Source organism: Drosophila ficusphila, unplaced genomic scaffold, assembly GCF_018152265.1.
Source record: "Drosophila ficusphila isolate 14025-0441.05 unplaced genomic scaffold, ASM1815226v1 contig_106, whole genome shotgun sequence".
Lineage (NCBI taxonomy): Eukaryota > Metazoa > Arthropoda > Insecta > Diptera > Drosophilidae > Drosophila > Drosophila ficusphila.
The window spans coordinates 141390-154501 of NW_025063993.1; the positions used below are offsets into that span (position 1 = coordinate 141390).

At 40.7% G+C, this 13112-nt stretch overlaps 1 protein-coding gene across 1 annotated transcript in view; it reads left to right on the forward strand.

Annotated features, from left to right (window-relative positions):
• LOC108087052 (acetylcholine receptor subunit alpha-like) overlaps window positions 1-13112 on the forward strand; it is a 201630-nt gene that overhangs the window by 82994 nt on the left and 105524 nt on the right. The window contains 1 exon segment of the mRNA XM_043209126.1: window positions 4891-5071. Within this exon segment, the coding sequence (XP_043065061.1) occupies window positions 4891-5071 (181 nt within the window).

The following is a 13112-nucleotide window of genomic DNA, read 5'->3' on the forward strand; positions in this document are numbered from 1 at the left end:
AGTCCGGCAGTTCTCTATAATAGGTTTGCTATAATAGGGATAGAGTGTTGTGCAGATAGTGACTTAAAAGACACTAGTACTTCAACTGAACTGTCAATCTTATCTTTAAAGTACATGAATGGGGAGAGTTGCTCAAAATAGGACAATTAAAATCGATTTTCTTTTATCTTATTGGGCTTTTCAGAGAATGTAGTTGGCTGTTTTAAGCCGCTCCTTGGAGCCAGACGATCAATGCTTTCATCTATGCTTGCCTCTCCAGCCGAAGCCTTCTCTTATTGCTGTTAAAGTGTTGCCTCACTAAATCAGCAGTGGTATCTATATTCCTGATTAGGATAACAACCTGAATCGAAATACGTCTATACGTCTGTCCGTTTCTATGCAAACTAGACTCTCAGATTTAAAGCTATCTTGATGAAACTTTACCAAAAGTTGAGTAATCATTAAATGAAGTACATAAGTCGGAGCGGGCCGGATCGTGCCACTATAAGTATCAGATAGCTTCCATATGAGAGATTGAAAAAAAAATTATCTCTCCGTTGTTTTGATCATATCGACTTGATTTCTTCCAGATAGTGTTTCTTAATTACTACCGAATTTCAAATTAAATTTTATCAAAATCGGATAACTGTATCATATAGCCATGGGAAAGATCGAAAAATATACGAGGTGTGTTCAAAAAGTATCGCGAATTTTGAATTTCGCGGGTTACCTCGTATCGAATTTCGATTTTTTTGTGGCGTTATGTTGGTACTCATGTCTCTCACTTATGCCGACAAGCTCGTCCATTTTGAACGTTCACTTAATTATTGACAGCTGCTTTGCTTGCACATGTTTTGGATCGTCTTTGATTTTTAGCTATTCAAAAAAAATGGATCAAAGAACCTGCATCAAATTTTGTGTGAAAAACAAAATTAAGTGCGCGGATGCATTCCGAATATTGAATTGTGACATACGGAGAAGCTACCTTGGACCGAAGCAACGTTTATCGGTGGTACAAAATGTTCCCAGAAAGCCGAGAAGATGTGAACGTCGAAGAGCGTGCCGGACGCCAAGTTCGGTCGAATGTGAAAGTTTTGCTGACAGTTTTCTTCGATTGCAAGGGCGTGGTGCATCATGAGTTCTTGCCACAGGGAAGAACGGTCAATAAGGAATATTACCTGTAAGTTATGCGCAATTTGCGCGAAGCAATCCGCCAGAAACGCCCGGATTTATGGAAGAACAAAAATTGGCTTTTGCACCACGATAACGCCCCTGCTCACACATCATTGCTTGTGCGCGAATTTTTTGCCAAAAACAACACACTAATGTTGCCGCAGCCACCGTATTCCCCAGATCTGGCCTCCTGTGACTTTTTCTTGTTTCCTAAACTGAAGAGGCCCATGAAAGGACGACGTTACGCTACGCTTGACAAGATAAAGACAGCATCGAAGGAGGAGCTGAACAAGATAAAAAAAATGATTTTTTGATATGCTTAGAAGATTGGAAAAACCGTTGGCACAAGTGCATAATATCTCATGGGGATTACTTTAAATGGGACAAATTAGATATTCATGAATAAATAAATAATTTTTGAAAAAACACAAAATTCGCGATACTGCCAAAAAAAATTATGTATATCGTCGTTGTTATGTTATTATTCCAGGAACATGATTTTTAGATCATCGACTTTTTAACTACCTCTGAATGGCGAAAAAAATTTCACAAGATTCGGACAACTATATCATACAGCTATAGCAAAGCTATACGAAAGATCTAAAAATCTATAAAGAAATAGCGGAAATTAACGGAAAAAATGGTAATGTCGTTGTTTTTCATGAGCCAATAATAATTTTTTGAATATAAAGTGTTTTAATGATGCTCAATTTTTAAAACTCATTTCATTAAGATCGAACGACTGTACCATATCACTGTCATATGAACAATCGTCAAAAATATAGAAAATTAAAAGAAAAATCGTCATAGCTTAGGTGTTGTTTAGCATTTATGATTATTTGTATATAAGCTTCGGTTTGCCGAAGATAGCTTCCTTTCTAGTTAAGTCCGATCCTGTTTCATATTAAAGTCCTTTTCTTTAAGTCCAGCTATAATCTCATAGATAAAAAAATTTTGTTGCTTATTCTAGCTTATTTTATTAAAAATCTAGCTTATAAACAAGCTAAACTGGCAACGCTGGAAGTAAGCATTGTTTCTGATTGACAAAAGCTTAGCTCATTTTGATTCTTCGTTTCAAAGCCTATGCACTTACACGTTGTCTTTATTTTTGACAACTTGCATAAACTTTATACCCTTGCAAAGGGTATTATAATTTCAGTCAGAAGTTTGCAACGCAGTGAAGGAGACACCTCAGACCCCATATATAATATATATTCTTTATCACCATAACGATCTGAAATGAAATACGTCTGTACGTCTGTCCTTCTGTCTGTTTCTATGAAAACTTGTCTCTCAGTTTTAAAGCTATCTAGCTGAAACTTTCTCAAAAGCTTTGTAGTTATTGCACGCTGTATTGGGATAGCTCCCATACGAGAGATTGAAAAAACCATAGGAAAGATCGAAAAATCTATATAGACCTAACGGAAAAGAATGATAACATCGTTGTTTTTGATCAGACAAGCATAATTTTTGGAATTTAGTATTTTCTAATGACTCTTGAGTTAGGATTGAAATTTCATTAAAATCAAACGACTATATCATATAGCCGTCTTATGAACGATAGTCGAAAATATAGAAACTTAATAGAAAAATCAACATAGCTTAGATATTGTTTAGCCTGTTTGCACATCATAAAACACATAAAACACTGCAAACCGAGCCACTTTATCCAAAATAGCTATGCTACTGTAACTTTTCTGAATGAATAACATAAAACACATTTCACAGATCTAAAATGATGTGAAACTACACGAATTTTTTATAGATTTTATTATATGAACAACAGCAATAGAATTGACATATTCAAGACTCCAAAAAATATTTAATTGATCAAAAAATAGGTTGCAACTCTTTGGTAATAGAGGGCTTTGCACGTAACAGCGAATAGCAAAAGGTGCAAAACAATTGTGTTATTAAAATATAATCTCACGCTCTAATGGGGAGTAAGGCCAAAAAAAGGCTTATATTTGTTTTTTGCGGCGAAATGAATAAGTTTTTTATTAAATAACGTTTTCGGGAAAATCGATTTAAAGTATTTTTATACGTCAAACTACGTAGAAATTCGGTCGTTTAAAACGCTTTAACTCCGTTAGTGCGACTATAATTGATTCAAAATTTTTACACAATTTTCTCAACATATTGGTCTTTTAGAAAAAAAAAAAAAAAAAAAAAAAAAAAAAATTTAGAAAACTCTATATTCCAAAAATCATGCTTGTCTGATGAAAAACAACAATCTTATAGTTTTATTTACGTTATTTCTATATAGATTTTTCGATCTTCCCTATCGCTATATGATAGAGTTATCTGATTTTGATAAAACTTAATCCGATATTCAATAGTTCTTAGAAACCGCCATCTGGAAGAAATCAAATCGATCTGATTACCAACAACGGCGTGAGAATTTTTTATTTCATTCTCTTGTATGGGAGCTATCCGATATAGTCGGCCGATCCGGCCCGTTCCGACTTATATACTGCGTGTAATAACTACACAGCTTTTGGGAAAACTGAGAGACTATCTCACATAGGAACAGACAGGAGAACAGACGGACAGAGGTATTTAAAACTGAGAGACTAGTTTGATTGCGTAGAAACAGAGAGGGGGACCGACGGACAGACGTACAGACGTTTTTTGAGTCAAATCGTGATGCTGATCAAGAATATATATACTTAATGGGGTCTGAAATTATAATACCCTTTGCTCTGCAAGGGTAAAAAAACTTGAAGAACATAAATACAACAACGACGTAATAATTTATTTTCCAGTATTTTTACTAACTTTCTTATGATGAATATGTTGTGACAACTGCTAAATTGTCAGTGCTGAGCGTCTACCGCTCTGGGGACTTTCATTCGACAAGAGAAAATAGGTACAACCGAAATAACTTTAAGATTAATTTTATTTACAAATTTCACTAGATATCAAATTAAACTAATTTAATTACGAAGGTTAAGTTATATCAAAATTTTAGGGTTCTTCAAGGTATAAAAATCAAAGAGACACAGGCCGACCAGCACCGAACACCGCTTGCCGAAGAATGGTTTGTCGCATTTTGGCATTCTTCTTTTGTGCTGCATTCAGCACACTCTTTGTCTCCTACGAAATACTCTTAATAGATGCTCGAACAGAATATATGATGTAGTTGCCCGATACGAGACGTTTCGACATATATACTACCTTTAATAGATACAAGGCTTAAAGTAAAATTTTGAGCGGAACAGCTTTAAAATTTAGAATCTTGTTTGCATAGAGACAGACAGACAGACAAAAGTTCATGAAAAGATCGACTTGGATTGTGGTGCTGTATTATGGGGTCGAAAAAGTTTCCTAGACAAACTTCTGACTGAAATTATAAAACCCTTTACAAGGATTTATAATACGATTTCGAAACTACAAATCTGAGCCCGCAATAGGCGTAAAAAAAGACGAACTCCACATAACCGGGTCAGAAATGTATCCTGGGTCAAAAAACTTAAGTACAAATATTAACTTGTAATGTTACTGCCCTTATTATTACAATATTAGTCAAGTTTTTTTACCTTGACAGCTAATAAGCTACTTAAACTTTCTTAATCATTTTATTGTTTTAATGTATTACAACTAACAAAAGATTGATTAAATCAAGTGAAATAATTTTATAAAATATTTTTAAGTAATATGCCATTTTTTAAATATATTTCATTTTTAAAGTTAAAAAAATAATGATAATTTGTACCGATATTGAAAAATATCATGTAGTGCTGATGGTAACTTCGAAGTGACTCTTGCAACAAAAGCCACAATTTACTCTGAAGGATTAGTTGAATGGAAGCCACCAGCTATATACAAATCATCGTGTGAGATAGATGTAGAATATTTCCCATTTGATGAACAGACCTGTGTTCTAAAATTTGGCAGTTGGACTTATGATGGGTTCAAGGTAGGTCCTAAAAAATTCTGAGATAATTTTTTGCCTAATTGTTAAACATAAACTATTTATTTTTTTATTATATTCTATTTTATTATTTATTAAACTTTGATTGTTATGTATCACTTCTTGAATTCATAGTCAAAATTATATAAACTTGGTCAACTTAATAAAACTAATTACGAAAATAAAGGCCGTTTATATGCAATTAAATTTAAGAACAAAAATTACTTTTTTTATTTGCCTTCTCCTGTTCTTTGGTAACATTAACAACACATAAACTGCTTTTTAGTTTATGTTCCAAGAGTTGTACAATTTATGTTATTATCAATGCAAATCCACTCAATCCGCACAAAAAGCATTTTCTTATTATATAGCAGCCAAAAACCGGGAAAAATCTTTATAAACTGAATTGGTCAGAATTATAACATCATTATTTTTGTTATACAAGCTTTTTGGAACTAGGAGTTTTTTTTAACGACTCTTACGGTTTAAATTAAATTTTGTGAAAAAAATTCATTTATTTTCATTTTCACAAAAACAAAAATAATAATTTATCTATTAGACGTCTGCATGATTACATTCATAACATACGTCTAAATGAACACATTCGAATCGAATAGAATGGAGTGAGTGGAATGATGAAAATGAAATGACATTGTATGACAGGCTTGCACTCATTCCTATCTTAATTTGAGACGTCAAACGAAATGAGAGTGAATGAACGAAACGAAAAGTGAAATGAGAGATTTGGCTATGCCTTGAATACTCGAATCATTCGAGTTCTTGCTTGATTTCTGTACCTTCCTTTCTTGAGAACTGCAGCACAAAGTCAAAAAATTTTGCATTCCAGCGAGCAGCGCGGCTTCGGAACGTACATTTTCAAACGCAAGAAATTTTTACAGAATAATTACAGAAAATCGTTGTCAAATAGCCACTAATTCGGAAAATATTAGCAAAATAATGTTTATGCATTCCAATTTAAATTAGTTGTAAGTAATTGTTAATTTAGAAATAAATAAAATAAAAAACCATAAATATAAAGCCTTTTCGGACTCGAAGAAAATTCACTGCATTTAATTGGTTTTTATTTCCTTTTATTTTCATTTGCAACTCGAATCATTCGAATGCAACGTCTCTGTTTTCAACGTTCTCAATTCACTCAATTCGTTTCCTTCTACCTGCTAGTTGTGCAAATGAGTAAGCGAAAGAGAGTCAACCCTCTCACTTCATGTTGGCTTTGCTCTCAAATTCACTCAACTCATGTTGAGCATTGTGCATTTGAATGTGGGTTTTTTGCCACTCATGCAGATGTCTATTATCTATATATCATTATTTATGTTGTCCCCTTAGAAGTAATCCCCCTCAGATACAAAACCATACCATACTATTATGACAACGGCTTTTTTAATCCTTAAAGCCCTTATACGCAGGTCTTTTTAGTTTTGGAAACAAGAAAAGGTCGTATGGGACCAAGTCCAGTGAATAAGGTGGGGCCAAAAAATCTTTCACAAGCTAAGATGAGCGAGAAGCGCTTGATCGTGATGCAAAGACTTGAATTGTTTTCCAGAAATCTGGAAGATTTCTTAGTATTGCTTCTCCCAAACGGCTATAACTTCCAGTTAATACAGTTTATTGACCGGACAACCATATGGTAGAAACCGTGGCGGATCTAATGTTCATGAAACAAAATAATTATAATAAAACAAAATTTTTAATATACGAGATGTGTTCAAAAAGTATCGCGAAATTTGTGTTTTTTCAAAAATTATTTATTTATTCATGAATATCTATTTTGTCCCCTCCAAAGTAATACCCATAAGATATTATGCACTTGTGCCAACGGTTTTTCCAATCTTCGAAGCACTTCAAAAAATCATTTTTTTTTATCTTGTTCAGCTCCTCCTTCGATGCCGTCTTTATCTCGTCAAGCGTAGCGTAACGTCGTCCTTTCATGGGCCTCTTCAGTTTAGGAAACAAGAAAAAGTCACAGGGGCCAGAGCTGGGAAATACGGTGGCTGCGGCATCATTAGTGTGCTGTTTTTGGCCAAAAAGTCGCGCACAAGCAACGATGTGTGAGCAGAGGCGTTATCGTTGTACAAAAGCTGATTTTCGTTCTTCCACAAATTCGGGCGTTTCTGGCGGGTTGCTTCGCGCAAATTGTGCATAACTTTCAGGTAATATTCCTTATTGACCGTTCTTCCCTGTGGCAAGAACTCATGATGCACCACGCCCCTGCAATCGAAGAAAACTGTCAGCAAAACTTTCACATTTGTCTGTTGTTGAAGTGCTCGAGCGTCCGACACGCTCTTCGTCGTTCACATCTTCTCGGCCTTCTGAGAACATTTTGTACCACCGATAAACGTTGCTTCGGTCCAAGGTAGCTTCTCCGTATGCCACACATGAGTACCAACATAACGCCACAAAAATAAAAAATCAAAATTCGATACGAGGTAACCCGCGAAAATTCAAAATTCGCGATACTTTTTAAACACACCTCGTATGTATGAGCATAAGATATTTAATAAACCTTCAACTACCTAAAATACTTTAAATGTTATTCATTTAAAAAACAATCTGTTAAGTTCATAAGGCAGAGGAGTAGGGGGCGCCAATTTTCCGCTTTGCCCCGTTACCCCCTAGATCCGCCACTGGGTAGGAATACCTGATGCACCATGCCATGGTAATCGAAGAAAAATGTGACCAAAACTTTGACATTTGATCAAACCATCAAATCATTGTGATGAATGGGGCGATGTTGAGCGATGCTCATGCGACTGTTCTTTTCGTCAAAATATAGCCTCTCACAACCAAACAAAAAATTCGATTCACTTGAAATTTGTTACAGGTTTTCGAAAAGAGTGTAGCAACATAAAAATAAAGTTATTGTGTACGTGGAGTCCCTACGCGGAAATGAAGTGAAACTACTTTACGATATTCCAAGAAATCCATATCATTTCGTATGAAAGAAAAATAGCGACAAAAAAAGGAAAAAATATAAAAATATAATAAAACACTTTCTAAAATTCTTATTCTATAATAATATTGTGCTGTTATCCCTTCTCTGTCTATTTCCGCTGTTAAATCAATTCAAAATTAAACCATGAAAATTTTGACAAATCCAATTGATATTAATTTCTAGATTGTTCAATCTACAAGGTACATATGTTATAAAAAATGAAGGTATTCAAGGGAAACGTACCATCACATTATGTTATGTCTATTTTCGCAGTCATTCATTTTATTGTTTGTTTAACTCACTATTCGACGCAAAACACTTTTATCAAGTGCTGATTTGAAGCGAGCAGCGTTTCAATACGATTGCATCACTGATTACAGCTTGCATCCTAGCGTTTGCATTGCGCAAACGGACGATGTTTCTTAATGACGTAATTTTGGCAGACATCGAAGAACGAGGATTTAATCCGACATTTAGGGTTCTTTTTTTTGTTTTGTTTGGGTATGTAAACGAACTGTTTTTGTTGCCTTTATGCTCGCTACGGGATTGTGCGGCTAGCTCAATAATGGTTGTACGTTCGTCCCACCAAATTTAGATGTTGTGATTGCCCCACCAGTGAGTAAGAAGATAGCTTTGATTTCTCGACTTTAAACTTGTTTATTCAACTTCTGAATTTGACTATTTAATGTGCTGTTCGCCTCGGTATGATTCCCTCGATGCCTCCTCTTGGTTTGACGCCCTCTCCAGTGCTCCCGCTCGATCGCTGCCGTTGATGTCGGGTATCTCACGTGATGGAGTTGGACTATCTGGGCTCCACCCTAGTCCCTACTACTCCGTGCTGGGGCTGTTCAATCCTTGGCTCTCGGGGTTCCGCTGCTTCAGGACTCTGGCAGACAGCAGAGTTCTCGGCGTGCACGCCTTTAACACCCGTGCCGTTCAACTGCGCGTCCTTAGCGGCTTGTCGCACCAAAACGCAACCCTCGCCACGAGACGGACCAAGCGTACGCCGGATTACCGTCTGGTAGACTCTACGATATGCGTCTGGTTCTGGACCCGCCGGGCAATACGCCAGGCTCAATGTCTTCAACCAGGGGTCGTTACAGGCGCCTAGTTCGATTCGTGTGCTGCCCACAGGACCTCAGCTACCTGTGTCTCAATTCGGAGACTTGCAACTTAAAGTCCCGAACGTCTCGACGTAGCGATCTATCTCCTTGTAGACTGCTTGCTTGGGATCCTCGTGTCCTTCGTCCACGCCGTTGATCCTTTCTCGTCCTGCTCTTCGTGTTCGTCCTCGCTTGAATCCTTGCTTGTATCCTTGCTTGACTTCTCGCTGTCTGATGTATACTTGTGTTTCACTTCTCTTTTACTGATCCGGCTGAACTGCGGGCCCCGCTTATATAGGGCCCCCTGGTCCCCTTAATCCTCGGCGTCTCCTTTTCTTCCGGGTCCAAGGTCCAACGGCGATCCCGTTACTTCTTCGGTTGGATCGCGTGACCGGGTCCAAGGTCCACCGCGATCCCGTTACTTCTTTGGCTGGATCGCGTGACCGGGTCCAAGGTCCACCGCGATCCCGTTGCTTCTTTGGCTGGATCGCGTGACCGGGTCCAATTGGGGGAGTTCTCCAATTCCTCACATTCCCCCCTTACTACGGAAAGGAAAACGAAACTCGTACCTCCGCTCCGGCTGTCTCCTCCTGTTTCCTTCGTCGCCGATGTATCCCTCGTAGATCCGGATGCACCGAATTTTCCCCGAGTCATTTTCCCCGTAGACTTTCCCTCGTAGCCTTTCCTCACGCGGACGCTTCCCTCGTTGTTCTTTGTTGCCGTTGAAGCTTTCCAACGCCACTCCTCCGTAGATCTTCTCATCCTGTCACGGCTGAGCGCTTCTCCGATCTCAGCATTTCAGTCTCAGCTTATGTTGACTTGACCGTCGTTGGGCTTCTTGACTATGCAATCTTGACCGTCGAAACTCTCAACCCGCAACTCCTCTCTCCCTCCTTGTCCCTCGTTTCTCCTTACTACTCGTCACTCCACGTCCGGCCTTCATTTGAGTTTGAAACGCCTCCCGCTCAACGCATTTCCCGTGCGGAATCGATTATTTCTTGCCGATATTGATCCTGGCGTTGCCATCCTACAGCGTTGCCATTGTCCAGTGTTGCTAGTCTTAGTGTGACCGTTGGTTGTCTTACTCGATCATCGTCACTCCCTGGTTTCCAGATGGTCAGCCGGTAGCTTACCAAAACAAAAGGTAAGGTTCTGATACTGTCCTGATTTCCTGAATTTTCCACGTTTCCATATCCTTTCAGCTCGATGGTTGTTCCATGTCCCCTGTGATGTTCTGGGTTGCCATCCTTGACCGTGCGCGCCCTGGAAGTTGCTGTTATGGCGGCCTCGATGCGAAGTATCGTCTTCCCCACTTCTTCCGAAATACTGGCCATCTTGTGTCCTCGATTTTTCCTATTTCAGCCAGTGTTTCGTCATCTTTTTTGTTTCTGCTCACCTGATAGGACAATCACGTTGGGCGCCAGATGTAACGAACTGTTTTTGTTGCTTTTATGCTCGCTACTGAATTGTGCGGCTAGCTCAGTAATAGTTGTTCGTCCCACCAAATTTATATGTTGTGATTGCCCCACCAGTGAGTAAAAAGATAGCTTTGATTTCTCGACTTTAAACTTGTTTATTCAACTTCTGAATTTGACTATTTAATGTGCTGTTCGCCTCGGTATGATTCCCTCGATGCCTCCTCTTGGTTTGACGCCCTCTCCAGTGCTCCCGCTCGATCGCTGCCGTTGATGTCGGGTATCTCACGTGATGGAGTTGGACTATCTGGGCTCCACCCTAGTCCCTACTACTCCGTGCTGGGGCTGTTCAATCCTTGGCTCTCGGGGTTCTGCTGCTTCAGGACTCTGGCAGACAGCAGAGTTCTCGGCGTGCACGCCTTTAACACCCGTGCCGTTCAACTGCGCGTCCTTAGCGGCTTGTCGCACCAAAACGCAACCCTCGCCACGAGACGGACCAAGCGTACGCCGGATTACCGTCTGGTAGACTCTACGATATGCGTCTGGTTCTGGACCCTTCCCCACCGAGAACACGTTTACTCGAATAAGGACTCGTGTGTGCCGACTTGGTTAGGACCCGCCGGGCAATACGCCAGGCTCAATGTCTTCAACCAGGGGTCGTTACAGGCGCCGAGTTCGATTCGTGTGCTGCCCACAGGACCTCAGCTACCTGTGTCTCAATTCGGAGACTTGCAACTTAAAGTCCCGAACGTCTCGACGTAGCGATCTATCTCCTTGTAGACTGCTTGCTTGGGATCCTCGTGTCCTTCGTCCACGCCGTTGATCCTTTCTCGTCCTGCTCTTCGTGTTCGTCCTCGCTTGAATCCTTGCTTGTATCCTTGCTTGACTTCTCGCTGTCTGATGTATACTTGTGTTTCACTTCTCTTTGACTGATCCGGCTGAACTGCGGGCCCCGCTTATATAGGGCCCCCTGGTCCCCTTAATCCTCGGCGTCTCCTTTTCTTCCGGGTCCAAGGTCCAACGGCGATCCCGTTACTTCTTCGGTTGGATCGCGTGACCGGGTCCAAGGTCCACCGCGATCCCGTTACTTCTTTGGCTGGATCGCGTGACCGGGTCCAAGGTCCACCGCGATCCCGTTGCTTCTTTGGCTGGATCGCGTGACCGGGTCCAATTGGGGGAGTTATCCAATTCCTCACATTCCCCCCTTACTACGGAAAGGAAAACGAAACTCGTACCTCCGCTCCGGCTGTCTCCTCCTGTTTCCTTCGTCGCCGATGTATCCCTCGTAGATCCAGATGCACCGAATTTTCCCCGTAGACTTTCCCTCGTAGCCTTTCCTCACGCAGACGCTTCCCTCGTTGTTCTTTGTTGCCGTTGAAGCTTTCCAACGCCACTCCTCCGTAGATCTTCTCATCCTGTCACGGCTGAGCGCTTCTCCGATCTCAGCATTTCAGTCTCAGCTTATGTTGACTTGACCGTCGTTGGGCTTCTTGACTATGCAATCTTGACCGTCGAAACTCTCAACCCGCAACTCCTCTCTCCCTCCTTGTCCCTCGTTTCTCCTTACTACTCGTCACTCCACGTCCGGCCTTCATTTGAGTTTGAAACGCCTCCCGCTCAACGCATTTCCCGTGCGGAATCGATTATTTCTTGCCGATATTGATCCTGGCGTTGCCATCCTACAGCGTTGCCATTGTCCAGTGTTGCTAGTCTTAGTGTGACCGTTGGTTGTCTTACTCGATCATCGTCACTCCCTGGTTTCCAGATGGTCAGCCGGTAGCTTACCAAAACAAAAGGTAAGGTTCTGATACTGTCCTGATTTCCTGAATTTTCCACGTTTCCATATCCTTTCAGCTCGATGGTTGTTCCATGTCCCCTGTGATGTTCTGGGTTGCCATCCTTGACCGTGCGCGCCCTGGAAGTTGCTGTTATGGCGGCCTCGATGCGAAGTATCGTCTTCCCCACTTCTTCCGAAATACTGGCCATCTTGTGTCCTCGATTTTTCCTATTTCAGCCAGTGTTTCGTCATCTTTTTGTTTCTGCTCACCTGATAGGACAATCACGTTGGGCGCCAGATGTAACGAACTGTTTTTGTTGCTTTTATGCTCGCTACTGAATTGTGCGGCTAGCTCAGTAATAGTTGTTCGTCCCACCAAATTTATATGTTGTGATTGCCCCACCAGTGAGTAAAAAGATAGCTTTGATTTCTCGACTTTAAACTTGTTTATTCAACTTCTGAATTTGACTATTTAATGTGCTGTTCGCCTCGGTATGATTCCCTCGATGCCTCCTCTTGGTTTGACGCCCTCTCCAGTGCTCCCGCTCGATCGCTGCCGTTGATGTCGGGTATCTCACGTGATGGAGTTGGACTATCTGGGCTCCACCCTAGTCCCTACTACTCCGTGCTGGGGCTGTTCAATCCTTGGCTCTCGGGGTTCTGCTGCTTCAGGACTCTGGCAGACAGCAGAGTTCTCGGCGTACACGCCTTTAACACCCGTGCCGTTCAACTGCGCGTCCTTAGCGGCTTGTCGCACCAAAACGCAACCCTCGCCACGAGACGGACCAAGCGTACGCCG